Raw genomic sequence first — 25,964 nt, 5'->3', positions numbered from 1 at the left:
CTTGACTTTCCTCCTTTTATTGGATTACAAATTAGAAGGTGAAACCCAGAGTCAGGAGCTGCCTGAGCATTAAGAGATTGAGCTGTCAGTACTGCAGATTTGGATACTGTATATTGGAACTTGCAACAATCTGAGGGTATTGAGACCTTTTAAATTTGAAATATTCTTTTTGGAGACAAATAAGCACTGTCTGTAACAAAGTGACCATTTATAAACTCTGCTAAACATTTGTATCTGAAGGTTCTTGGACATTAAATTAGACTCTGAAAGACATTTTAAGCTCCCTCTAGAGGATTGGATTAAAACAGTGACTTTACATGTACATTTACTTTCGATTCCCTTGTTGTTTGCTTGCTCTGGGCCTTTCCATTCCCATGGGAATAACTCAGTGTGACCTTGGCTGACAGATAACGTTGGAATGAGTGGCACAAGAAAAAGAGGGAGAGTTAGACAAACAACTTTAACAACTCTAACCTCAGCCTCGCAGACACGTAGATCATCTGTACCTACTTTGCCCTCAGAAGTAGAAGTTGAAGAAGTTGCCTTGTCACAGGCAAAAGAGGGAGAGGGTGAAGCAGAGCAGTTACAATTGGAAGATATGGCCTCAGGAGTATCTGTTTCTGTTCTAGACAAAATCTTTGAAAAATTGGAAGCTTTGGACAAGAAAGTAGATGTGCAATCAGCAAAGATTGACAAAAATACAGAATGTCTAAATAAATTAACCATACAAGTGGTACAGAATACACAAGCAATTGGACAGTTAACGGAGGCCTCAGCAGAAAATCGGAAATTGGCTGAGGACACCAGACAAAAATTGGAAAATTTAGAGCAAGAGGTAAGACCACTCACTAAACAAGTTGGGGAACATCAGATTTATCTTTCTATGATAGAACTGCGAAATCGTGAGAATAATTTGAGGATTAGATCATTACAAGAGGCAGAAGAAGGAAATCTAACTGAGTTTTTGACCAAAGAATTCTCCAAGTTCTGGAATTTGGAAGAAAAGGACTTTAAAATTGTGTCAGCTTTCAGACTTGGAAGATTTATAAAGAAGGAGAGGCCCAGAGACTGTTTGATAACATTGAGATCAAAGGAGGAAAGGGATAAGATTTTGGGCCTACATTACGGAAAGTCACTGGAGGTTTTGGATAGAAGAATTGAAATTTATAAAGATATCCCAAGACAACTGCTGGATCTTAGAGCCGCCTATTCTGAACTTGCTAAACTACTAAGGAGCAACGCAATTCCATTCAGGTGGGAATTTCCCCAAGGAATATCTTTTACCTTTAGAGGGAGAAAGGTCAAGGTTAGAACATTGGAAGAGAGAGACAAATTTTTGGCTACATACGGAGAGGATCTTCAAAAAGGAATTGAACTACCCTCTGGGCCTGGGGCAACGCTAGCATCAACACCAGCACCTGGGGAACCTGAAGATTCAGAGAAGATACCACCCCTGGAGAAATAACCAGATTGATCCAGGATGTCTCTGCAACTGCTGAGTTGGAATATTAATGGTTGTAACATTCCGGAAAAAAGGAAGAAAATATTTCACATATTAAAAAAAGAACAATTGGACATTATCTGTTTACAAGAAACACATGTGACGAGGCTCCACAGAAAAGTGTTAATAAATAAAAGATTGGGCCAGGAATTTGTATCGTTGGACAAAGTTAAGAAGAGAGGCGTGGTGATATATGCAAAAGAGAGCCTGTCACCTAAATTCTTATTTAAAGATGAACATGGAAGAATTTTGGCTATTGAGATACAATATCAAGGAGAGAAACTGTTGATATTAGGAATCTATGCACCTAATGAAGGGAAATCGGAATTTTACAAGAAGCTGCAGGAGACAATGCTGGACTATCTGGATTACAACAACATCATAATGATGGGAGATATGAATGGGGTCGTATCAACTAACATGGACAAGTCACAAAGTCAAAATGTTACAAAAGACGGCAGACTACCTAAAACCTTTTTTGAAATGACTGACAATATGGATTTGATTGACATTTGGAGGACAAAGAACCCACTAGGAAGAGAGGGAACATTCTTTTCTGAAGCCCAACTGACCTGGACAAGAATCGACCAAATATGGATTTCTAGAGGCCTGGCACCTAAGGTCAGAAAAGTGGAAATCTGCCCAAAGACCTGTTCCGACCATAATGCAGTAAAGATGGATATGACACTACTACCAACTGGATCCTTTAGATGGAAGATGAATGACAATTTGTTCAGAGATCAGGAAATTACTAAGAAGGCCCAAAAAGTTTTGAAGGATTACTTTGAGATAAATATGAATAATATGGTGGAAAAAAGAATAGTCTGGGACGCAAGTAAAGCTGTAATGAGGGGATTCTTGATACAACAGAATGCAGTAAAGAAAAGAACACAAAATGAGAAAAAAGATAAGATCTTGGATAAAATAAAAGAATTAGAGAAGAAATTAAGAGTGAATCCGAAGTCACAGCCAACTCTGAGAGAAATTAAACTTTATCAAACACAATATTCTAAATTGATAAATCAGGAAATTGAATGGAAGGTTAAATTAATGAAACAAAAAACGTTTGAGTCGGCGAATAAATGTGGAAAACTGCTAGCTTGGCAGTTGAAGAGAAGACAAAGATTAAATACTGTTACAAACTTAGAGGCTGATGGAAAAAACATTCAGAATCCAGTGGACATTAGAAAGTGTTATTTCAAAAAATTATACACCCAAGGGCCGCAAGACGATGTTGAGATTAAACAATTTTTGGCAAAAAATGGACTATCTAAATTGTCACAAGAAAATAGGACAATCCTGAATTCTAAAATAACACGACAGGAGATTGAACAAGCCATCCAGAACATGCAACTCGGCAAATCTCCAGGACCAGATGGGCTGACCTCCAAGTACTATAAGACATTAAAAGATTATTTGATACAACCCTTGATGGAGGTCAGCAATGAAATTATGGAGGGGAAGAGGGCACCGGAGTCGTGGAAGGAAGCGTTCATCACATTAATACCAAAGTCGGAAGCTGAAAAGACACAACTTAAGAACTACCGTCCCATCTCTCTTTTAAATGTGGATTACAAAATATTTGCAGACATTTTGGCAAATAGATTTAAAAAAGTTTTAAATGAAGTAATTCATAAGGACCAGGCCGGCTTTCTCCCAGGTAGACATCTGTTTGCTAATACAAGGAACATTATTGACATTTTGGAACTTTTGCAAACAGATATAAATACAAAAGCAGTTTTAATTTTTATAGACGCGGAGAAGGCCTTTGACAATATCTCCTGGAAATTTATGATGGGAAATTTAAAAGAGATGGGAGTGGGACGGGGTTTTGAGAATGGGATTGAGGCGATATATTCAGAACAGAAAGCTAAATTGATAGTTAATAATGTGGTTACAGAAGAGTTCAAAATTGAAAAAGGGACACGACAAGGTTGCCCTATTTCCCCTTTGTTATTCATTTCGGTTCTGGAAGTGCTATTGAACATGATTAGAGGGGATCGGTTGGTGGAAGGAATTCAGGTCGGTCAGAAACAATATAAATTAAAAGCTTTCGCAGATGACCTGGTTTTGACCCTGCAGAAGCCAGAGCCCAGTACGAAAAGAGTATTACAACTGATTAATGACTTTGGTCGGGTGGCTGGATTTAAACTAAATAAACAGAAAACTAAGGTTTTGGGGAAAAATTTGACTGATACAGAGTCAGAACGGTTTCAGAATGAGACGGAACTTAATGTGGTTAAAAAAGTAAAATACCTAGGGGTAAACATAACAGCAAAAAATCTAAGTCTATTTAAGGACAATTATGAAAAATGCTGGACAGAAATTAAGAGAGACTTAGATAGTTGGTCAAAATTGAAACTTTCTTTGTTAGGCCGAATTGCTGCTATCAAGATGAATGTATTGCCAAGGATGTTGTTTTTATTTCAAACACTTCAGGTTTTGGACAAAACGGAGTGCTTTCAGAAGTGGCAGAGAGACATTTCTAAGTTTGTCTGGCAGGGCAAAAAGCCCAGAATTAAGTTTAAGATATTAACCGATGCAAAACAAAGAGGGGGCTTTGCCCTGCCAGACTTAAAGTTGTATTATGAAGCCGCAGCGTTCTGCTGGCTAAAAGACTGGCTACTTCTTGAAGACACTGATGTGTTAGATTTGGAAGGGTTTAACAATGCTTTTGGATGGCATGCATATTTATGGTATGACAAGGTTAAAGCAAATAAGGCCTTTAAGAACCATATTGTCAGAAAATCACTGTTTAATGTCTGGACAAAATATAAAGACTTGCTGGAAAATAAAACACCAAGGTGGCTTTCACCTCTGGAAGCTAAGGCCCGAAAAAGACCCAATATGGAGGCTAAATGGCCAAAATATTGGGAAATACTAGAAAAGGATGGAGACAATTGGAAATTGCAGAGTTTGGAGAAAATGAAAGACAAAGTGCGAGATTGGTTACATTACGCTCAGATTAAAGAAGTTTTTAAAAATGATAAGAAACTAGGGTTCCAGGTGGAGAAATCGAAACTAGAAACAGAATTGTTAGAACCAAAGATTAAGGTACTTTCAAGGATGTATAACTTGCTGTTGAAATGGAATACACAAGATGAAACGGTTAAATCGGCTATGATAAGGTGGGCACAGGACATTGGGTATAATATCATGTTTGAGGACTGGGAGAGGTTGTGGAGTAATGGATTGAAATTTACTGCATGTAACGCTCTGAAAGAAAATGTAATGAAAATGATTTATAGATGGTATATGACCCCAGTCAAACTCGCAAAAATTTACCACCTGTCTGATAATAAGTGTTGGAAATGTCAAGAGTGTGAGGGAACGTTCTTCCACCTCTGGTGGACTTGCCCTAAAGTGAAGGCGTTCTGGGAAATGATTTATAATGAATTGAAAAAGGTATTTAAATATACCTTCACTAAGAAACCAGAGGCTTTCCTTTTGGGTATTGTCGGCCAAGGGGTGGCAAAGAAGGACCAGACATTTTTTATGTATGCAACAACAGCAGCAAGGATACTTCTCGCAAAACACTGGAAAACTCAAGATCTACCCACACTGGAAGAATGGCAGATGCAACTGATAGACTACATGGAACTGGCTGAAATGACCGGCAGAATTCGTGACCTGGGAGAAGAGAGGATTGAGGAGGATTGGAAGAAATTTAAGAATTATTTACAAAAGCATTGTAATTTGAGTGAATGCTAAATAAGATGCTAGACTAAAATAACTGAGCACCACTAAATTTAGAAGTTTTTAAGAAAATAAGTAAGACTGTGAAAATTTAACTCCTTTCGAGAATTATAAGATTATGAAATATAGAAGGGATATAAGAATTTAAATAAGATGATAAATTGCTGACAAAATGTTACAACGATGAAAGTGGGAGCGGGAGATGTGAGGAAGTCCAAAGAAAATGTGAAACTATGTTAAGACAAATGTTATATTGTTTATTATGTTTACTTTTATTGTAAAACCCAATAAATTGCTTTAAAAAACAAAACAAAACCAAATAATTGCTGTATGGTTCACAATGGAACACAGTGGTTGGCCCTCGCTGGGTACCTTTGACCACACGGAAAGGAGTTGCTGGACTTGGTACAGCAGTACACTTTTTATGAAGTTGCCATCATGCCTATGAGTTCTGAGCGGTGCTGTGAAGTAGGTTAATTATAGAAACATTTCTTGTTAATTTTGGGGAACCCCTTGTGCCATGACCATTGTGCCACTTGCTGTGATTTGGATATGGCACAGAATAGAAGAGCACTGAGAGTATGTCGCGTGGCTTGAGATTGTATTGAGAGTATATTGTGTGGACACAAAGTGCATCCCACTTTGAATGGCGTTTCTGTAGCTCTCTGCTTCGTTGCAATATATGTCGTATCTCGTTGGTTCAAATTCTTGTTTTATATTGCTTCCATCTGCAGTAGCAATATATAGAACTTCTGAATGTCCCTATAAACCTCTCAACCTGCCCATTTGCTTGTGGCCAATAAGGTACAACGTTTCAGTGTTTGAATCCAGTATAGTCTGAAAATTAAGCAAAATGATGGTCCATTTTTACTTTGAGGATATGTTAGCTGCTTCTTGTTGGAATGTTTCTGGAGCACATGCACAGTTTCAGTTTCTTTAATGGGTCACCCTTTCTCAATTTTCTGGACATGTATTTCTGGCATTTCATTTGCCTGAGCAGTGTCTATAGTGTTTTAGCAAGAGTCACCTGGGATTCTCATAAAATTTGCCTGAACATTATGTTGGCAGTGCATATTCTAAAACAGCTGAATAGCAGAATAAATATCAGTTGTTATATTGAATTAATAAATGAATTAATTAAATGAGGTAGCTTTCAAAAATTGGCTCTTACAGTTTTTGAATTTTGTGTTTTGGGGGCAAAATAGACTAGTGCTGTTCAACAGTATGTATGTATGTATGTATGTATGTATGTATGACTTCACATTTGTTAGCTTGGCAAAGATACACTTACTTTGGTATTGTGTTCCACATACCCCTCAACTAATTACAGCCTCTTCAGCAGCTTGGATAAGCATTGTCTGAAGAGAACTTATCAGTCAATCACTTTGATATTAAAATGTGGTGGGGGGTTGTTGTGATGGCCTTTCCTTCACATTCTATCCCCTGCATCTTCTAAGAATTTGCAAAACTCTTTTCCAAAATATATACATTTGTCATTGCAAATTAGTATTGCTTCGGTAGAATAGGTGACAGATGTAGGCATGCATCTGAGAAAGACACTGTTTGCCTCATTTCTCATATTTCACAAAAATGCTAATGTTTAAATTCAAAGGGAAATGAGCTATGTTTTGCCTTCAAAGAGTTCTAAAATTGTATGGAAGCAGACAAGCCAGACGGCTTCAGCATTTTACATTTATTGGTACAGAATTGTTTCAAAGGGTCACAAAGTGAGATGTAGTTGATTTCTTCCTTGTCTAAATACCTGAACTCTTGAGTGCTTAAAAAAATGATTTTCCTTTATCATTCCCTTGTCATTATTTTGCCGTCTTAATAAACTCTGTGGACCATTTGTAAGCTTGAGTTATAATTGCATTTTTCAGGTCCCCCCCCCCCCCCGAGTTGCCTTATCCGTGTTAGCCTCATCTATGAGGTCATGGAAAGCCTGCTACTTATCACTTTGTGGGGGAGAGATGCTAGCCATTCAGTAATGTGTTCTCTTGGGACTGAGATAGCAGAGTTGTGGAACACTAGTGGGAAATTGTGCTAAATATCTATGAAAGTATTTTTACATGGCATAAGCTCCACAGCAACAGAGGGCGAAAAATCCCAGACTTTTCCATTTGTTTTAAGTTATTCTCAGATCCATTTTGGAATCAAACACCTCAAGAGTTTTCCCTTGGGCTCATGATGGGAAATCTTACCCAGAAGACCTAGACACCGATTCAAGAGCCTTTAAAATACTGAGTATAATAATCCTGACCTAACATGCCCTTCTCTGCCATTAGTTGGCTGTGCCTGTAACTCAACAATTTTATGGGCTTAATGGCTTGCTGCTAAGTACATCTTTTAAGGCTAACCAAAGTCAGCTGAATGAAACAGTTCTCTTAGTCGACATGTCTAATAGGCTAAAACTGGTTGTTCTTAACTCTTTGCAATACTCTCAACTTTTCAAACAGTTCTTGGTCTACAAACATCATCTGGTATAAATCAACACAGTTCCTTTAAAGTTTTTGGATCGAAGGTTATTTACACCTGATGAGAATCTGGACATTTTAGTTTGAATTGTGCCAGGCTGAAAAGAAAAAGAGGCAACAGGAAGAGAAATCCTGAAATAATTTTTACTTTAAACTTACAAAGTTCGTATTAAAAAATTATGATGCATTAACCAGGGAAAAAAGAATGGTCTCAGATAAGTTAAGGAAGAGAACAGAAATATGTGTGGTGTTTATATAATACATCCAAAGCATGCTAAAATGAAAGCTAGAAGTATTGGTTCCCAGGCGCCAAGTGAGATATCACCCAAAAATGCAATCGTTCTACATACCATTTGTGGGTTGATTTCTTTTTCTCTGTGGCATCACCAAAAGAGGAAGGAGTAGGATAAGGAAAGCTTCAAGGCCAGGATAAGAACAATCGTTTGCTTTCCTTTTGCTCCCATTATGAAAGGCTCAATTGTTTCATCTTACTGCTTTTATCATTTGGGAAAGGATACATTTAGCACATTGCAGCTCCAGATAAAGGAGGCATCAAAGGTACATGCAACATATAAGGAAGAGAGAGGACCGTTTTTCCAAACAGTTCTCTATTTCCACTCATTAAGATTCAGATTTTTAATGCTTGTTTTCACCTAAGGATTAATATGTCACTTTAAAATCTGTACACCTCATACATTTTTTGTATTTTTTATATTAAGTTATATTGAATTTGGGCAGGAGATTCTGGGAGTTAACATGGTATTTCATTAAAATGCATAGAAGGAAAAAGAACGTTTGAGCTTTGGGGTTGATTAAACACAAAGAAAAGAAGATCAGTCACCTGAAGTGAGTGTAGCATGAAGAATTTTATTATTTTCATCTGTGGGATGAGAACATGAAAGTGATTAATAAATAAGAGGTTCAGTGACTGGAAAGTAATGTAGAGTATTCCAAGACATTCAAGATAGTTTGTTGGCTTTCATCCAAGGAAATATATTGCATGTCTATTTTGCTTAATAGGACTTTATAGCAAGGCAAACTGTCTCATGCATTCCTGGATTCCATCTCTCCTTGCCTGAAGCAAGCCAGTTATATTCACCTTAAAACTCAGGGTCTGGAACACACTGGCACTGGCTCTTACTGCCACAAGCTATATTGACTGGGCCACAAACTTCTGCCACTGATTTAGAGATGGTTTTCCCTTGGGCATGCAATGATTTTGCAAGTCTTCTCCTGTCTTACAGCTGTACTGAGGCAGATTGGAGCGTGGTAACCAATAAAAAAACAGTTCAATTTTACATGCTCTATCTCAATCAGATTTTATTGCAGCATTGCATAGTAAGGACAATTAACATTATCTTGCAAAAAAAGGTACCGGGGGCCAATTCATCTGTTGTTCTTTAATAGGGCACTATATCTAGGACAAATATCTCTTGAGGAGTGGTGTCATTTTTCCTTGGTGGAAGTATGCATGTCTCATACAGTTGTCTATTTCCTGTGTTTATTCTGGAGGTAGGGCTGTTTCACGTTTTTTTCTACACAGAAATTACCATAGAAAATCCATATGCAATACAACATGAAACAAATGTGCACAGTGTCCATTCTGGGCATAGGAACCATTATTAATATATGGCCACCATGTATGGCTTGCCTAAGATTTTTTGCTACTCTTAACAACTCCACTTTAAAATCTGAAATTCCACTACAGAGAATGCTGAGGTACAACTCTTGGGTCATGTGGTGCTTCAGCCAAACTCCACAAAACTTGCTACCTCAAGCAACTGCTAGGTTTGGTTATGCTGTATTTCCAACCCTCTATAAGCCTTCTTAAACCACATATTCTGGAGGCAAGCCCATTCCCATAGAGTGATTGGAACTAGAATGGTCTTAACTCCCTCCAATAAAAGGAAGCTTTCCCATCTACCATCACTCTCCAGGATTAACCTGCAGTCTGGATTACAGCACTTGATAGAAGATGCAGCCTGCATTAACTCAGGAAAGAACAAGAAAAGCCGGACTTGCAAGGGAAGTTTCAGCAAAACTAAAACTGACCGGAGTTACACAGGGGCTTCTCGTAATCGTTTTTTTGTTTAGTCTTCAATGTTTTCATTGCTGCAGAGCCACAGTGGAGATCCCCACGAGGGGCTGAAGATTTTAATCAATAGTGTCGCTTAAATGCTTTGTGCTAAGATACAGTTTTAGGCACACTTCAGTACTTCAAATTCTTCTATTCCCTTTTAAGAAAGTTACTTATTCTTCTAAAAATATAAATATTATGCAGATACTGTGCATAATGATCCACATTCTCAACTTCTCAGTCTTGCATTTCCCTCTTTTGTTCATTTCGCAATTAACATTTGGTATCTGGGAGGTGGAGACAACACATGGCAACTGCTTCCTGTTAAAATACCCAGAGCTCTTCTAAAGACTAAAAAAAAAATATCAAAGGTATACTGAAATAGGCAGCTGCTTGCCTGGGACTGAACAGCAAGGCTTGGGTCACAAAAGAACAAGTGTGTGTTCAAATAGAAATGGCACGACATATTATACGGTTTGTTTTTCCAAGAACGCTGTAGGATAGTAAATCATTCACTGGAATAAATGAATATGGTTATACTGAAAAGCATTATTAGTGCAAAAGGTGAAAAGAGGTATGGAAATACATTACAAATCTGGCCATGTATCAAATGTGGTTGCAACTGTGTAGAACCTGCAACGAGGAGGAAAAGACTTCCATTTTGCACAGCACAGAAGCCCCAGAGTCTGCCTTGGTTGCCTTAGCAAACCTTGGAAGTAAATATTACAGCACAAGTCAGGGATGAGAACCTGTTGTGGGGGCTGATGAAATTTGGAATCCAACAGCCTCTGGAGGATCACAGACTCCTCATCAGTGGCATAAGGTCACACTTGCATCCCAAGGGCTATTACAATGGCTAAGGTTGCTTGCCAAATTTTGGTTCTGTAAAAGAATCTGCCTGTTAAACTTTTATGCAGTGTAAGTGGAACACACAGAAATTCTGCCATTATTGTTTTCCTGCATGCTATAGAACCAGTAAGAGAACATGCCTCTAGGAGCTTCTAGACTGGGGACTTTTTAGCACTACAGTGGTACCTCTGGATGCGAACGGGATCCGAATTTTAGAATTCTACAGATGTTAGCATGCATAAAAGCAGAAGCTAAACATTTTTGTTAATTTATGAAATGGCATGAAAGAGCCCAAGATAACAAAAAGGGGGAACTTTAAATTCCATGGCCATGATCAGTCAAGGGAAGGTGGTAACTCTTGCTGTTGACACATAAGGAAAAAAGTGTTTCACTTTCACCTACTCTTAAGTACTATCTGTAGGCTGGAATTCACCAAATTACTTACTTATTTATTTATTTACAAATTGCTTCCCATAAAACATCCCAAAGTGATGTAAATATGCTCAAGTGTTTGAATATGCCCAGTGCAATTAAGTGGGGGGGGGGGAGCTTCCCCTTCCATTTCATATTACAAAATGATTATTTTTATTTATTTCTACCCTGCCCTTTCCCCTGCTTTTGAAAGTTTCCAGTTTCAAAAATATGCGTCTGATGGCCCACCCATCTCTTAGGCACTCTAAGTACTGAACCTATAAGGAAATTTGATTTGCTAGCAACTGACTATGTGTCTTACAAAGTTTCTATCAGTTTTACAAGGTTTCTGTTGGTTTTGTTTCAGAACCATGACCATTCATGTATAGCATGCAGGATCATCTATCGGTCAGATGAACACCACCCACCAATTTTACCTCCGAAGGCTGATTTGACTATTGGATTACATGGGGAATGGGCGAGCCAGCGCTGCGAAGTGCGTCCTGAAGTGCTCTTTCTCACCAGGCACTTCATCTTCCATGACAACAACAATACCTGGGAAGGTCATTACTATCATTATTCTGACCCAATCTGCAAGCACCCCACTTTCACCATCTATGCCAAGGGTCGTTACAGCCGGGGAGTACATTCATCCAGAGTGATGGGCGGAACAGAATTTGTGTTTAAAGGTAAGATCATTAGTTTTGAACCAAAGCTCTTTCCAAAGTACAGCAGAATTTTTATAGCATGCAGCAAAGCACATATGTGGAGGGATTAATATCATACCAAATTGCCCCACATGTTCTTGGATAGCCATCTCACAGTAGACCAGCTCAGTTTCTTGTAGCCATGCAACGTTTTATTTAAGCTTCCTGCTGCCTTCAAGTAGGACTGTATTCCTGCAGTTCTCATGATTCCTGCCTTGTGCTGCCGCACTAAGTTGAATGGCCCAGACTGGCCAGGGAAGGGGAATCAGCAAGCATTATCGGGTATTTTGACAGATAGGAGCCGGGCTCTCAGATTTCTGTAATAGACCACCTCTTTCTGTGACGCTTGTATGATGCTTTTGGGTGGTCTTTGGAAGAGGGGTTGGGCAATTTCTAAAGCCTTTAAAAGCTGTTACACTTCTTTGTTCTGGGTCCTCACCTCCTTGCAGGGGTGGAAGCTCTGTTGCAACTGAAAATAAAGATCTTCCTTCCTTCTAAAGAAAGAAAGAAACTTGCTGCAAAGCAGCAAGGTCAAATAGTGTCAAATACAGGGCAAGTACTTAAAGCCTGGAAGTAGTGTAAGACAGACTTGAACTAATTACCAAAAAATCAAGTTAAGATACCTGTTATGAAACAATGGAATTAAATTCTAAAGTGTTGTCATCACAGCCAACTGTGTTAAATAAATATAAAACGTGTATCAGTCACCTTAAAGAGAGCAAGCAGTTCTCCTTGGCTTTTATATAGAACCCCAGGGATAGCCGAGCTACAAACAGTTCTTAAAATGAAAAAGACACATGGCAACTATAAAATGAAATGTGGTTGTGCCTAAAGAGTAAAGCTGCAAGTTCTTTTTCCGAAATGGTGAAAGAACACACCAAACTCCTGCAGAGCTGAGGAACAAAAAGCCTTCACTCCTAACATCCATGACAAACTTGGAGACCTTGCCCATCACTTTTATAAAGGCATTCCTGGGTTTGTGATCAATTGGTGGGCATTCCAGTCTTAAGCATAGACCATAAAAGCTAACCTATGAAGTCAAAGGATGAAGTCAAACATAACAAATCTAAATAGGGCTGCTTCTGTGTTGAAATGACATGCAAGGAGGCCTGGAGTTTTGTTAGGATTTGTTGAATTGTTCATATAAATTTATTAAAATATGCCACCCAAACTTGAAACTGGACCAACTTAAGTTTGTTTGGAATTCCCTTTCTTGAGGCCCTTTCAGTTCAGCTAGAACTCAAAACAAAATTGTTTAAATTACTTTTAAATTAAATCTAGTCAGTCTTTTCATGATTAGGAGAACTTGGCTGATATAAATCAAGGTTGTTTTTTTAAAGCTCTGAAGTTTATAGATTATCCATTCCTCAAGATGTTGCGCACATGAAGCTTTAAAAGTGTGGATAATATATGATGGTAATGGAGCTGACATTTTCTGAGGTTTTTGGTTTCCATTTGGAACTGGTTACTTCATTAGCTTTCTGAGCAAGTATATGTTAAAAGACATAGCTTTATATCCTGGCTACAGAACAATTTTTAAATGAAATTTGAGTGCAGTTTTATAGCGTCCTCTCTCATGAAAAGCAACTTGGTTTTATTTGTAGGCTTGCCTGGGGCAGCAGGGTTGTGAAATAGAAACTGTTTAATCTCTTGCCTTTCCTATCTAGACATCAGTCTTTTTTTCTTTTCTTTTTGGGTGGAACTTGCTTTCCCCCCTCCTAGAAGACTTAATTATGTGAACCAGAGTTAGTTCATTTGCTTAGCATGCCCACTACACAGAAGCTAAAAATGTTTGTGAAGATTGAACAAGTATCTGACCCAATTTATTGTCCCCAGCTCATTATAGAAATACATTTGAGTTTTACACTTTGAAAAATAGGCGTATTAAAATGTTTGATGACATTTAGAGGCTTAAAAAGAAATCAAGAGCATCAAACTGGAAAAATTATTTATAATTAATTTCAAATAAATTTGCACCTTATTTTAAAAAGTGTATTGATTTTTGTGCTTACTTTAATGAAGCTTTATTGAACAACTGGATAGCTGGGGGTATATGTGTATGGAAACAAATTTCCATGAATGTATGTTTAAAGCTTGGATTGAGAGCAAAGTACTGGAAAAAAAAAAGAATGTTAAATGTAGTTTTATGTTATATTTAGATCAGAGATCAGAACCACTCTAGTAATCACATGATCTAATCTAATGAGTAAAGGTATAAAGTAATTGTTATTGTTCCTAAATCAAAGATTGCAGCATGTTCTCACCTTTGATGCTATTTTATCTAGCATGTGCATAAGGAAGTTAGGGCAATAATAGACAACCCTCCAATCCAGAGGCTGCTTATGGGTACAGGAACTCCATTTTAGCTCAGAACTCTCTTGCTTATAAACATGTGAATGCATAAGCTGTGATTCAAGTCCTCCATTGAAATTAATATCAAAGAGATGTAAACACTGCTAACATAATTAAATGCTTGCATTGGTCATGCTCATTAAAACAAGAAAAAATGAGGATATGTTCATGCCTTGCTGAAATATTTGTTCATGGCCAAGGTTCAGTGAATCAGTCAAGATTGGCAGTTTGCTGTCTTCCTTGTTGTAGCTTTTCCACGCACATACGTGTTACACAGCAGTTGCATAATTTCATATTTTAAGGAAATTTAAACCTTTTCTTAACGTTGTACAATAGCTGTAAAGCAGTCATGTTATAGTCCAGTGACAATGAGAAGTGAAGCGTGCCAAGGAGATACATATTCAATACAGACCAGCAATGGTTACTGTAGAAGAGGAGGTGATGCAACCTGTTATGTATATCATAAGGTAGAGTAGCATAGTAAATCTAGGTCATGCCCAAGGACTAATTCCTTTGAACACTGTCAAGGCTGAACTCCCAACAGCAACAGAAAGCAAACCACCACCACACTAGACAATTTTGTTACTCAGGGAGTGAGCAAAAAAGCATTTGCTCATTGTGGGGCAGGGAGCATGGTTCTCTTGGCTGAGGTCACCTATCTCAGCAGTTCAGGAAGCCCTGTCCTCACTCAGATCAGCTCTGTTTTCCATGATGTCACCACATTCACTACATTATCCCTGGTTCAATAGGAAGAGAGGAGAAATGAACGGCAACATACAGGCATATAAAGTGACCATAAAGATAAAATGCAAAAACAAAATGGCTACCTTGAGAGCTTGTTTTCTGGCACCGCTCAAATTATTGAGCATTGTTACCACACTGTGAATTCAGCAGTGTCATTAAATCTATGCACAGTCGTACCTCAAAAGTCAAAACGCCTTGCGAGTCTAACGTTTGGCTCCCGAATGTCACAAACCTGGAAGTGAGTGTTCAGGTTTGCAGACGTTCTTTGGAACCCAAACATCCAACGTGGGTTCCGCGGGTTCCGATTGGCTGCAGGAGCTTCTGCAGCCAATCAGAAGCCGCACCTTAGTTTCTGAACATTTTGGAAGTCAAACAGACTTCTGGAACGGATTCCGTTCAACTTCTGAGGTACAACCTTATCTGGTTTATATTTTGCTCACTCTTAAAATGACTTATGATTATTTTCATCTAGTTAAAACAGAGAGCACTGCTACAAGAAATTCCCACAATAAGCCAACCATGCACCTTACTAGTGTTCCACTACTAAATACTAGATCTGAGAGCATATTTATTCAACTCACTAACTTGTGGACATTGTTCTAAGAGCCACTAGCTTAGATAAATTTAAAAGGGGATTGAGACACAGTCAGAAGAGGATAGATCTGTTAATAGTAATTAGTTATGATAGCTAAATGGTTTACAGGAAGCTTACCTGTGAAAAAGCAGTTGCTGTGGGCAAACAACGGGAATGGCTGTCGCTTGTACTTTTCTTAAAGCATCTGGCTGGGCACTGCTGGAACAGGATGCTGAAACAGGATGCTGAAGTAGAAGGGCCCAGGAACTAATGAGCAGGGCTCTTCTTATGACTTCACTTGCAACTCTTACTGGTTTTGGTTTTAAACCCCTTTTTTCTTTCTTTCCATACACTTGAGTTACTCTTCACATTTATAAAGGCTCAGTTCAGAAGCAAATGCTGTGTCTTTCAAGGTCAACGGGTTTAGAAACTTCTACAGAAAATAATCAAGCTCTTCCTGAAATAGAAATCTGGCTGTTGACAAAATCATATTACCTCAAGGCACAATTAACAGTCCCTTCTTTGTTTTTTTGCAGTGAATCATATGAAGGTTACACCCATGGACATAGCTACTGCCTCTCTACTGAATGTCTTCAATGGAAATGAGTGTGGGGCAGAAGGATCCTGGCAAGTTGGGGTGCAGCAAGATGTTACTCACACCAACGGCTGCATTGCTTTGGGAATTCGCCTGCCGCATACAGAGTACGAGATCTTCAAAATGGAGCAGGATGCCAGAGGGAGATACTTGTTGTATAATGGCCAGAGACCCAGTGATGGATCCAGTCCCGACAGACCAGAAAAGAGAGCCACCTCATACCAAATGCCCTTAATTCAATGTACTTCATCCGCACCAAGAGTAGATGAAACTTTAGAAGAAAACAAACTAGGATGGTACAGCACTGGAGCACCAGCAAAAAATCCCTGTGCTTTTGTTTTGGTTATGATGCTGGCTGTTAGTACTGTGCCAACGTTGGGCATTTACAGCTAGAATTGCATTTTCAAATGACTCCTATCAGGGCAAGTGTAGGACTTAGGCTACATGGGGAGAAGATGTCATAAAGCATCTTAACAGACAAAAAAAGGACATTTTCTTGATGCCTGAAGAACTGTTGTTCCTTTTATCCTCCTTGAATCATGAATAGCACCAGTTTGTTTCTGCTTTGAACTTCATCCAGTCTGATCCATGGCCTGACATGACTGCACAACAGTAATTGCACTTTAAAACTGCAGTTCTTCACCCTTAACCCTGTCTTCAGTTTGTTCTTTGGAAGAAAAACTTATTGGGCTGAACTATCTTACACAACTCTTCATCTACCAACTGTGCTGTTGCAGTTGCTCCTACTCCCCAAATCAGTTTCATCTTTGAATTTGATTATCTAGAATTATGCTTTTATCGTATTGTGTCAATACTGATAAACTGCATTGTTCTTATGTTACAGTGTATATATGTATATATGAAAAATCCAACTAAGGATGTATCTTAAATACACTTTTATAGAGTTTACATAAAATATTAAATGATCTTTAGGATCAAGAATGCTGAATGAAAAATCTCAAATTAAACCTGCACAGATAATTTAAATGATTGTATATATAGGTGGTGAATTTAAGAATAATCAAGAGATTTAGAGTGACATATGGTGCCAATGTTCTTACTAAGTTGCCCAACTTATCACAGTTCAAAGCAATTTCAGGGGTCCACCAACCACTTTCCACCAACTTTGAAAAAGCAAAAACAAAGGGAAGAAAGCAACAAGATCTCTCAATTATAAAAACCAAGGTGAGTTATACCATATCTTCATAAGAAATTCAGGATAGTGGACTGCTTGCCAAATGCAATTCACTTGACATTCATTTTATTAGACTGGGCAGTTCAATAAAGCAAGCAAGGCTTAATCTTTATCTTTATATATTTATTTTTGCAAGACTTTTTTTAAAGAATTCATAATAAGTTGTGGCAAAGAGTGGAGTTTAACTAGGAGCGGGATGCTAGCCAAGTCTGTTTCCTTTGGTTAGTGGACAAACTGAATATTAAATGATTCCTTTTTTCACTGGGAATGGGACAGGGGGTCATGTAAACTCCATTGCTTTAAATCAGGGACAGGGAAACCTATCGCTTTCATATTATTGGACAGAACCCCAGCCGGCATGGTCATTGATGATGGGAGTTTAGTACAGCTACATCTGGAAGGACAAATTCCCCACCCGTTTTAAATTCACAGTAGCCTCTTTACATAATGCCACAATGACAAGGCCAGGAAACACAGAATCAAAAGATACTCTCCCTAAATATCATCTTATTTAAAACCAGCAGTTTGAAGAACAAATTATCTCTTCTCTTTCATGCATGTGTATTCACATATAATTTATTGACATGTACAAGTGGGACAAGTTTCAAATCCAGTGGTGAAAAATAGCAATGAGTAAACCAAGCCACGGTGTTGGGTCCCTTAGTATAATAGGAAGTGTTCTGTGATAAAATACAAACTTACAAATTGGGACGCATGATAAGAAGGAAAGGAGCTCCAGAGGGAAGGTGGCATAAAGAAAAATTACTTTTCTCTCTTCTGTACATAGAAGCCTCCATAAGCTCAGAGTCTTCTATCGACAAAGGGACACAACTATATACAACCTGTGGTAAGACAACAAACAGAAAGTGAGGGATGCAACTGAGTCTACAAAATCTCGGAAAAGGGACCATTCTTACCAGCAGAATTACACTTATAACATATAAACATCATTCACTGGAAGCTGCTGCCATGGGCTTGCTTTCTCCACTTGTTATTTTTTACCATCTGCAGAAGTTAAAGGGGAACTCATTTATGCTGAAGTAAGCAAAGATACAATTCAGATAGAGATCTTGGACTTTTGACAATGACAGTGAAAAGCACCATGTGAAACACCTTTTTTTTCCACATCTGCCATAACTAGATGTGAGAAACCTCTGCACATATTTGGCTCTGGGCTGCAGATTCTTTGACTGTTCTGCCACAGGGTAGATTAGGATTCCTGAATTGGGAATCTGCTACAAAGCTTCACCTGTCCATCAGCCCTCCCTGCCACTTAGAATAATAGAATCTCAGAATTGTAGAATTTGAAGGGACCCCAAGGGTCATCTAGTTCAGGAATATCAAATAAATCATACATGGCGTATGGCTGCCCAACTTCTACTTTAAAACCTCCAATTTCCTCCTTAAATTGTGGCCCTCAGAACTGGGCACAATACTCCAGGTGTGGCCTGACCAAGGCAGAATAGAGCAGGACTTACTTCCCTTGATTTGCTCCTGCATAGCACTGTTGAGTCATGTTAAGCTTGGGGGGTCCTTTCCACATGTACTACTGACAAACAAGATGTCCCCCACCTTATAATTGTTCATGCCTAAGTGTAGAACCTTACAATTGTCCTTGCTGAAATCCATTTTGCCAGTTTGGGCCGTTTTCCAATCTGTTAATGTCATCTTGAATCCTGATTCTAATGCCCCTGAATACTTTCATCCAAGTCATTTATAAAGATGTTGAGCAACAACAGGCCCAGGACAGAACCCTGTGGCATTCCATTTGTCACTTCTTTTCCAGGATGACAAGAAACCATTCGTGAGTACTCTTTTGGTTTGGGCAGTCAACCAGCTGCAAATACACCTAACAGTTACCTCTTCCAGTCCACATTTTGCCAGCTTCTCTGCAAGAATATCATGAGGGACTTTATCAAAAGCCTTACTGAAATCAAGATACACTATGTCCACAGCATTCCCCTGATCTACCATGCTTGCAACTATTTTTTTAAAAAATGACTCTTCTGGCATGACTTGCTTTTGAGATACACATGCTGGGTCTTTGTAATCAAAGCATCTTTTAATTATCTGTTCTAGGGCATTTCCTGGTAAAATGTTAAGCTGACTGGTCAATAGTAACCTGGGTCTTCTCCCCACCCTTTTGAAGATGGGGACATTTGCCTGCCTGGAGAACAGGTTAAATACTTCCGCCTTCTGCAAAGACTTCATCTGTTCTCCAAGAATTCTCAAAGATTATAGACACAGGCTCAGATATCAAATGTGCAAGCTCCTTTACTACTCTTGGGTGCAGCTCATCAGGCCCTGGAGATTTGAATTCCTTACCACCTGGTTTACTGTCTTGAGCTGCAGCTCCCTCCCCTCCTTGCATTGTTCATGCTTTCATCAGGTTAGGCACTGCTTTCCTTTAGGGTGAAGGCAGAGGAAAATAGGTGTTGATCAGTTCCGCCTTCTGTCACCCAATAGCATTTCTCCATCTTCTCCATGCAAGAGATCTACTACTTGCTTGTTCTTCCTCTTGCTTCAAACACAACCAAAGAAACTTATTATTATTTTAAACCTCTCTTGCAAGCCTGAGTTCATTCTGAGCTTTGGCCTGCCTGACCTTCTCCCTGCAACTGTATACTCTTCCTTCCTGATTTCTCCTTCCTTCCATTTCTTATACATTCCCTTACACCTCAGCTCATCTGTAAGCTCCTTATACAGCCACACTCGTTTAGGTGCCTCCCACTTTTCTTGTTGCGAATTGTCTGCATTTGTGCCTTCAATATTTCACCTTTAAGAATCACGTACTGGGCTCCCTTCTCTTCTGAGTATTTCTGACCACAGTAGTTCCTCAAGATTTTTGAAAATAGCCATCTTAAAGTCCAGAATGCATGTTGGACTACACTCTGTTTTCTCTTGCCTGTGAGGACATGATCAGTTCCTCCCAAGGTTCCCTGTACTTTCACTTCGTTGATCAGTTCCTTCCTGTTGGTGAGTACCAGGTCCCCTTGCTGCTGCTTCCACTTTCTGGGAAGTGAGGGAATTGAGGAATTTGTTGGATGTTACATTATTGGCAGTGTTTGAGTTCCAACAGATACTGAAATAGCTGGAAGTCTCCCATGACTATACCACTCCTTTTCAATAGTTTGGTAAAGTGCTCTAGGAAGGCACCGTCCAGGTTTGAAGGCATGTTTGATTGGGAAGTTGGAACAGAGTAGAGCTGGGGGCAAGTTTGAGATTTTAAGGTGGTTGTATATTTGCATAAAGCCAAGGGTGTGTTTTTTAAAAAAGATATTTTATTTTTGTAACATTAAAAAACTATTTTTTCTTCCCAGTTTTCTTCTCTAGTTTAAAGTGCCAGGGAAGTTTCAGTACTTGTTGAAAATGTTGGTTAAATAAAGAGTAAATGAAACCAAAATTCTTGGAAGTCTTCTCAGTAGTTTTTTCTGTATTCAATAGTTGTATCCACCAAGCTGAAGAATTAACTATAAGCTCTTGCTGTGTGCATGTGCACAAAGTTTATATTTCATATTGAGTAACTATTATCTACAGCTGTATATCAGGCCATATAAAGTTAAATATAAATCTTGTTTGATAGCAAGTAGCAATTTAATCTGAGTTAAATGGTTCATACACCATTAAGCTTATTTATCATAAACAGGGCACACTCATATAGCGGGGGGGGGGGGTAAGCATGCAAGCACGTTTCTTTTTCTGAGAGATTTTTTTTTCAAAAACTCCAAACTGATCTTTAATTTCCCTTGGCATTAAAAACAGCAACACAATCCTGCCATGTAAGCTTTCATCCCTAACTAAATGGAGCCCAATACTTTTAAAAAAGCTTCTTTTCAACACTAGTAATCACAAGTATTCCACTTGGCTTCTGAAAATCTCAAGCCACATTAGTTATGGGTCACACAGTGCAGCAAGTTGTAGGCACACAGAGAAAAAGTTTCCCTGCATTTACACCATTCAGCAACTACTGCACAAATCCCTAAACTGTCCATAGTGGTTTAATCAAGTAGTCATACCTTGGGTTACAGATGCTTCAGGTTGCCTTTTTTTGGGTTACGGACCCGCTGAAACCCAGAAGTACTGGAATGGGTTACTTCTGGGTTTCGGCGGTCGTGCACTTTGCGCAAAGCGCCGAATTGCAACCCACACTTGCGCAGACACAACACTGTGGGTTTCGAACGCTGTGGGTTGCGAACGTGCATCCTGCACGGATCACGTTCACAACCCGAGCATCCACTGTAATGAACATACTTACCCATTACTTAATGCTTACACATTTATTTGCATTTGTAAGTTAACCCTTCCCAAGTCATAGGCAGATAATAGAAGCAAATTTTAGAAATGCAAATATAGTATGCATTTGCCTAAAATAGTTGGGATGTGGGAGACAAGCACAAGTCCCTGTTAAGAATCCAAAACCGCTCACAAAAATTAATTCAGATTGGAGGTTGCTTAAAGGCCTGCAATAAACATGATGTATAATAAAACATTGCCACCTAGTGGTAACTTCTTGTCTCAACTCTGAAGAAGACTTCAAAAGTTAAGAGCTCTTCGCCTGCAAACACAAATGGAGAATTATTATTTTGGGGGGATGGAGTCTTTGTATGAAACTCCATGGAAAAAGTCAAGCAGGTTTTATGAGACTAGGGAATTACTACTTCAATATTAAGTCTCTCAAACATTGTTATAAGCTAGCTAGTTCTAAGATGTTCTGTTTAAAACTGATTGCAAATAGAAAACTCTGCTGCTGTGGAAGGATCACATTTTGAAGAATCAAAAGAATTAGGTATTCTCATGTTCTTTTCAAAACCTCATAATAAAAGTACAACTATTTTTTACCTTTGTACATGTTCTTTCTCATAAAAACCTTTAATTCAGGAATGCAATGCAACACAAAGTGGGTTAAGATAGGAATGCTATGAACAATTAAATTACATCTGAAAATGTGGAATATACTTTAACGTTTCATGTAATCTACATCCTAGTCAAGCAGTATTAACTTTTTAAACTAGCCATTCTGGTACAGTACAGTGTAAAAGAGAATTAAAGTAACTTCTATCAACTCTTTCAAGCTGGCATACATATATACAAACTTCACCAATTAGGAAAATTTCCAGGTCTCGGAAAGAATAGCTAATCAACAGCACTTTCTGCTTTCCAACTTTCAATTAAGGGAACCCAAAACAGTTCTTGGCAGCGTAGATGACTAACACAGACATTCTGACGTCTTCTCATCTGCACTGAAACTACTTTCAAAGCCAACACTTTCAGTGATTTAAACCAAAACAGAACACACAATAAAAAGTTAAAGTAATTCAATTGCCTAGCATTAAAATGTAATTCAGCTCTTCAGTGTATCAACAAGTCTTGAAAGCCAGAATACAGTTTCGTAATTGCTCCGTTGACTCCCATAAATGCTTTTCATAAGCCACTTTGCTACCAACACTTGAAAGGTTTGGAGCTTAATGTCAAGGACAGCATGTTGATGGTGCCCTGAACTTTCAGACAAATGGTCTGCAAACCAATAGAATGCTTAAATAAAGTACTTTTTTCCATTACAGAGTAGAAACAGTTTGTTATATTCAGAACTTAATTACGGTGATGGAAAGCCAAGTCAAGAAGCAGTTGATAATTTTATTGATAATTTCACTGCTTCGGGTAGGGTGATTCACACAACCAGCCAAATTTATCATATAATCCAACTAATGAAGCTTTTTATGTCTCACAAATAAAACTCTTATATTATGAAAAGAACTATTGTTGATAGTTGGATCCCTCCAACAGGGCCTCAATACCATGCAGAACTGCCTATATTTGTTCATTTCATTTAATCCAATGATCCTAAGACAGTACAGTAGAAAGAAGAGCCAATTTCAGCAGCTGTCAGATCAAATATCAAATATAAAAAGCACTTTTTCAGTGGAATGTAGTGTTGGCATATTCGTGGCTCTACCACTAAGCTTCTGCATTATCTTGTACAATTTTCTAAGTTGAAGCCTTAAATTTCAATACCTTTCCTGTCGTTTTCCCATGTTCAAGGTGCGTTACAACACTTAGAAGAGATAAAGCTCAAAATAATACGAACCCATATTTTAAGAAAATGCTTAGTCTCAAGAGACTAGCAGATAGATTGTGTGGTCAAGAGAATACGTGCACACAATTTGCAGTGCTGAAGTACCCAGCAGATAGCATTCCTGGGCAACTAGCAAACAGCAGGCAAAAGGAGCTGAATCTGGGATAACCACATTACGCTGGCTATCGAAGACCACTTTTATTTGAAATATAACAATTTCCTCCCTCAGCAATTTCATGGGTCAACTTCAAACAACCTACTTAGATACGCTGCAGTAAAAATCAAAACTATTATGAACAAGGGGCCTAAGAATATATAGGGCCATGATGGGATCCAAAGTATATTTTAGATTACAAATTGAAAGTTTAAAAATATGCAAAAGAATATAAACAGAAAGTAAGCATTCTTCAGTTTACATTATTTGTCCTTATGTCAAGATTTCAATTTCGAAACCCAACAAACAGCAGGTGGCAGCAAAGCAGACTAATAAGGTGGTAGAAGTGCAAGAGAGAAAATCCCAACTCAGGTCTCATCCCAAACAGAAAATCCAAAATATCTATCAAGGCATTTGTGCCTATTAACCTGGTTATCCTAACCTCTCCCTTTCCCCCTCCTTTGTTCCCCCAACTGTAGCAGCTGTGACAAAATATTAATATTCTCATTAATAACTACCTGGATTCGGTAGTTCCAAATCCACCATGAATATAGATTTTTCATATTACCGGTACCCAAGACACCTGATATATGTAATACTTGATGCATCTGAATTCCACCAAATAGAAAGAAATTACTTCCATTGTTTATGAACAAGTAGACATCCATATCTCAGGTAAGCAAACTGTTCAGTGTCCCAGTTTGACGCTTAAGACAAAAATCAACCACTAACGTCAATTTTCTCTCCATGGCTAAGATTTCTGAAGTTCAGAGTTTATGCTAACATAACCTTAAAGGCAAAATATTTTATGAGAATGTTTACTAGTAAAAATACTTTTATGTGAGCATGTTGAATTTGAAATCATTATGTCCCTTCTAGAAAAAGTTTCACTGATTTGGGGATATTAACTCAATTGTCTGAAAACATTTTGTGATAACAATAAACTAAAATATAGTGATCAGGTTTTTCTCCGGGGGGGGGGGGGGGCAATCTATACACTATGATGGACGGCAACTTCCATCAAAGCCTTTCTTGTGTAAGAAATAAAACTATTAGAAAACATTCTTGAAAGACACCACCTATTCATCTTACACACTTACAATATTAGGTACCAGCCCAGAATTTTTGCAGAAAGGTATCATTTGATAACCACCTGAGAAATTGCTAATACAACCAGGGTCTCTTCTTCTTCTTATTATTATTATTTATAGCCCGCTCATCTGGCTGGGTTTCCTCAGCCACTCTGGGCAGCTTCCAACAGAATATTAAACAGAATAAAACTTCAAACATTAAAAACTTCCCTAAACAGAGCTGCCCTCAGATGTCTTCGAAAAGTCACGATTGTTGTTTATTTCCTTGACATCTGATGGGAGGGTGTTCCACAGGGTGGGTGCTACTACCAAGAAGGCCCTCTGCTTAGTTCCCTGTAACTTGGCTTCTCGCAGCAAGGGAACCGCCAGAAGGCCCTCGGCACTGGACCTCAGTGTCCAGGCTGAGCAATGGAGGTGGAGACACTCCTTCAGGTATATTGGGCTGAGGCCGTTTAGGGCTTTAAAGGTCAGTAATTCACCCTCCAGGCAACGTTGTAGGAACAGTATGTGTGCACATCCTCAACCACCCATTCCAAAATTACTTGAAACTTCCAGCCTTCTCCCAGCATGCTTAGAAACAAAAAAAATAACACCAAAAGAAAATGTGCAATGATTTCTCCATGCACAAATATAAAAACATTTCTCCAAACTAGATGTATTTGCTGAACATGCTAACAGATTTTAAAGAGTTGGCCTGATTCTTCAGACCATGTATTAATAGTCCAAAGCAGCAACTATGAAGTTTTATCATAATCCTATTGGGCACAATACCACCAATCTTAAGGCTTAGTTGGAAAGACTTCAACACCTTTACAAATTTTCAAAATAATTCATTTTTTACAATTAAACTAATAGCACCCACTTAAAGTATTGGGCTGCGGTAGTGTATCAGTCTACATGTAGACAACAAAGATATGTGCATTGGGATGTACACCTCAGAACTTCATTTAATATTATGTTATCAGAGGCTTCCTTTTTAAACTGATTAAACAGAGCTTCAACAATGCTTCTCTGCCACTTTATACTTACTGAGCAAAAGAAGGAATACATAGTTTATTATCTGTTCATTCATCTGCTTCTTTTAGGCTGTCTATATAATTTGAAATACACAATGTTTTCTATCATAATTTGTATTCGGCTGTAATGTACACTAAGACATGTTACAAAGGCTTATGACTATCCAGGCTGCAGGATCAAGTAATTCACAACAAACATGAAATCTAATGTTAAGGGGACAGAAGGTTCTCACACACACAGTTTTCTGACGCTTATTAGTAACAGGGACAGATTTTCCTCACATTTATGTACACAAGCAAGCAGGCAAAGTTCTAACCATTTCAGGAACAGACAATTTAATCCGTGTTACATAATTTCACTGAATACAGTTGATATCATCCAAAATCACTCCTGAGAGCAAAAAAATAGTTTAGCATTACATTTTATATACAATTATGAAAGGATTATTAGAAAC

General features: G+C 38.4%; 1 protein-coding gene across 1 annotated transcript in view; it reads left to right on the top strand.

Annotated features, from left to right (window-relative positions):
- Positions 1-22,011, top strand: part of APCDD1 (APC down-regulated 1) — a 44,113-nt gene extending 22,102 nt beyond the window's left edge. Inside the window, exons 4-6 of the mRNA XM_081014225.1 lie at positions 11,376-11,697; positions 15,922-21,171; positions 21,406-22,011. Of these exons, the coding sequence (XP_080870351.1) occupies positions 11,376-11,697; positions 15,922-16,373 (774 nt within the window). The 3' untranslated portion in view covers positions 16,374-21,171; positions 21,406-22,011. The remainder of the gene's footprint in view (positions 1-11,375; positions 11,698-15,921; positions 21,172-21,405) is intronic.
- Positions 22,012-25,964: the final 3,953 nt, after the last annotated feature.

Source organism: Podarcis pityusensis, assembly GCF_964106645.2.
Source record: "Podarcis pityusensis genome assembly, chromosome: 7".
Taxonomy (NCBI): Eukaryota; Metazoa; Chordata; class Lepidosauria; order Squamata; family Lacertidae; genus Podarcis; species Podarcis pityusensis.
The sequence above is the reverse complement of the archived record's forward strand: the minus strand, read 5'-3'. Positions and strand labels throughout refer to the sequence as shown.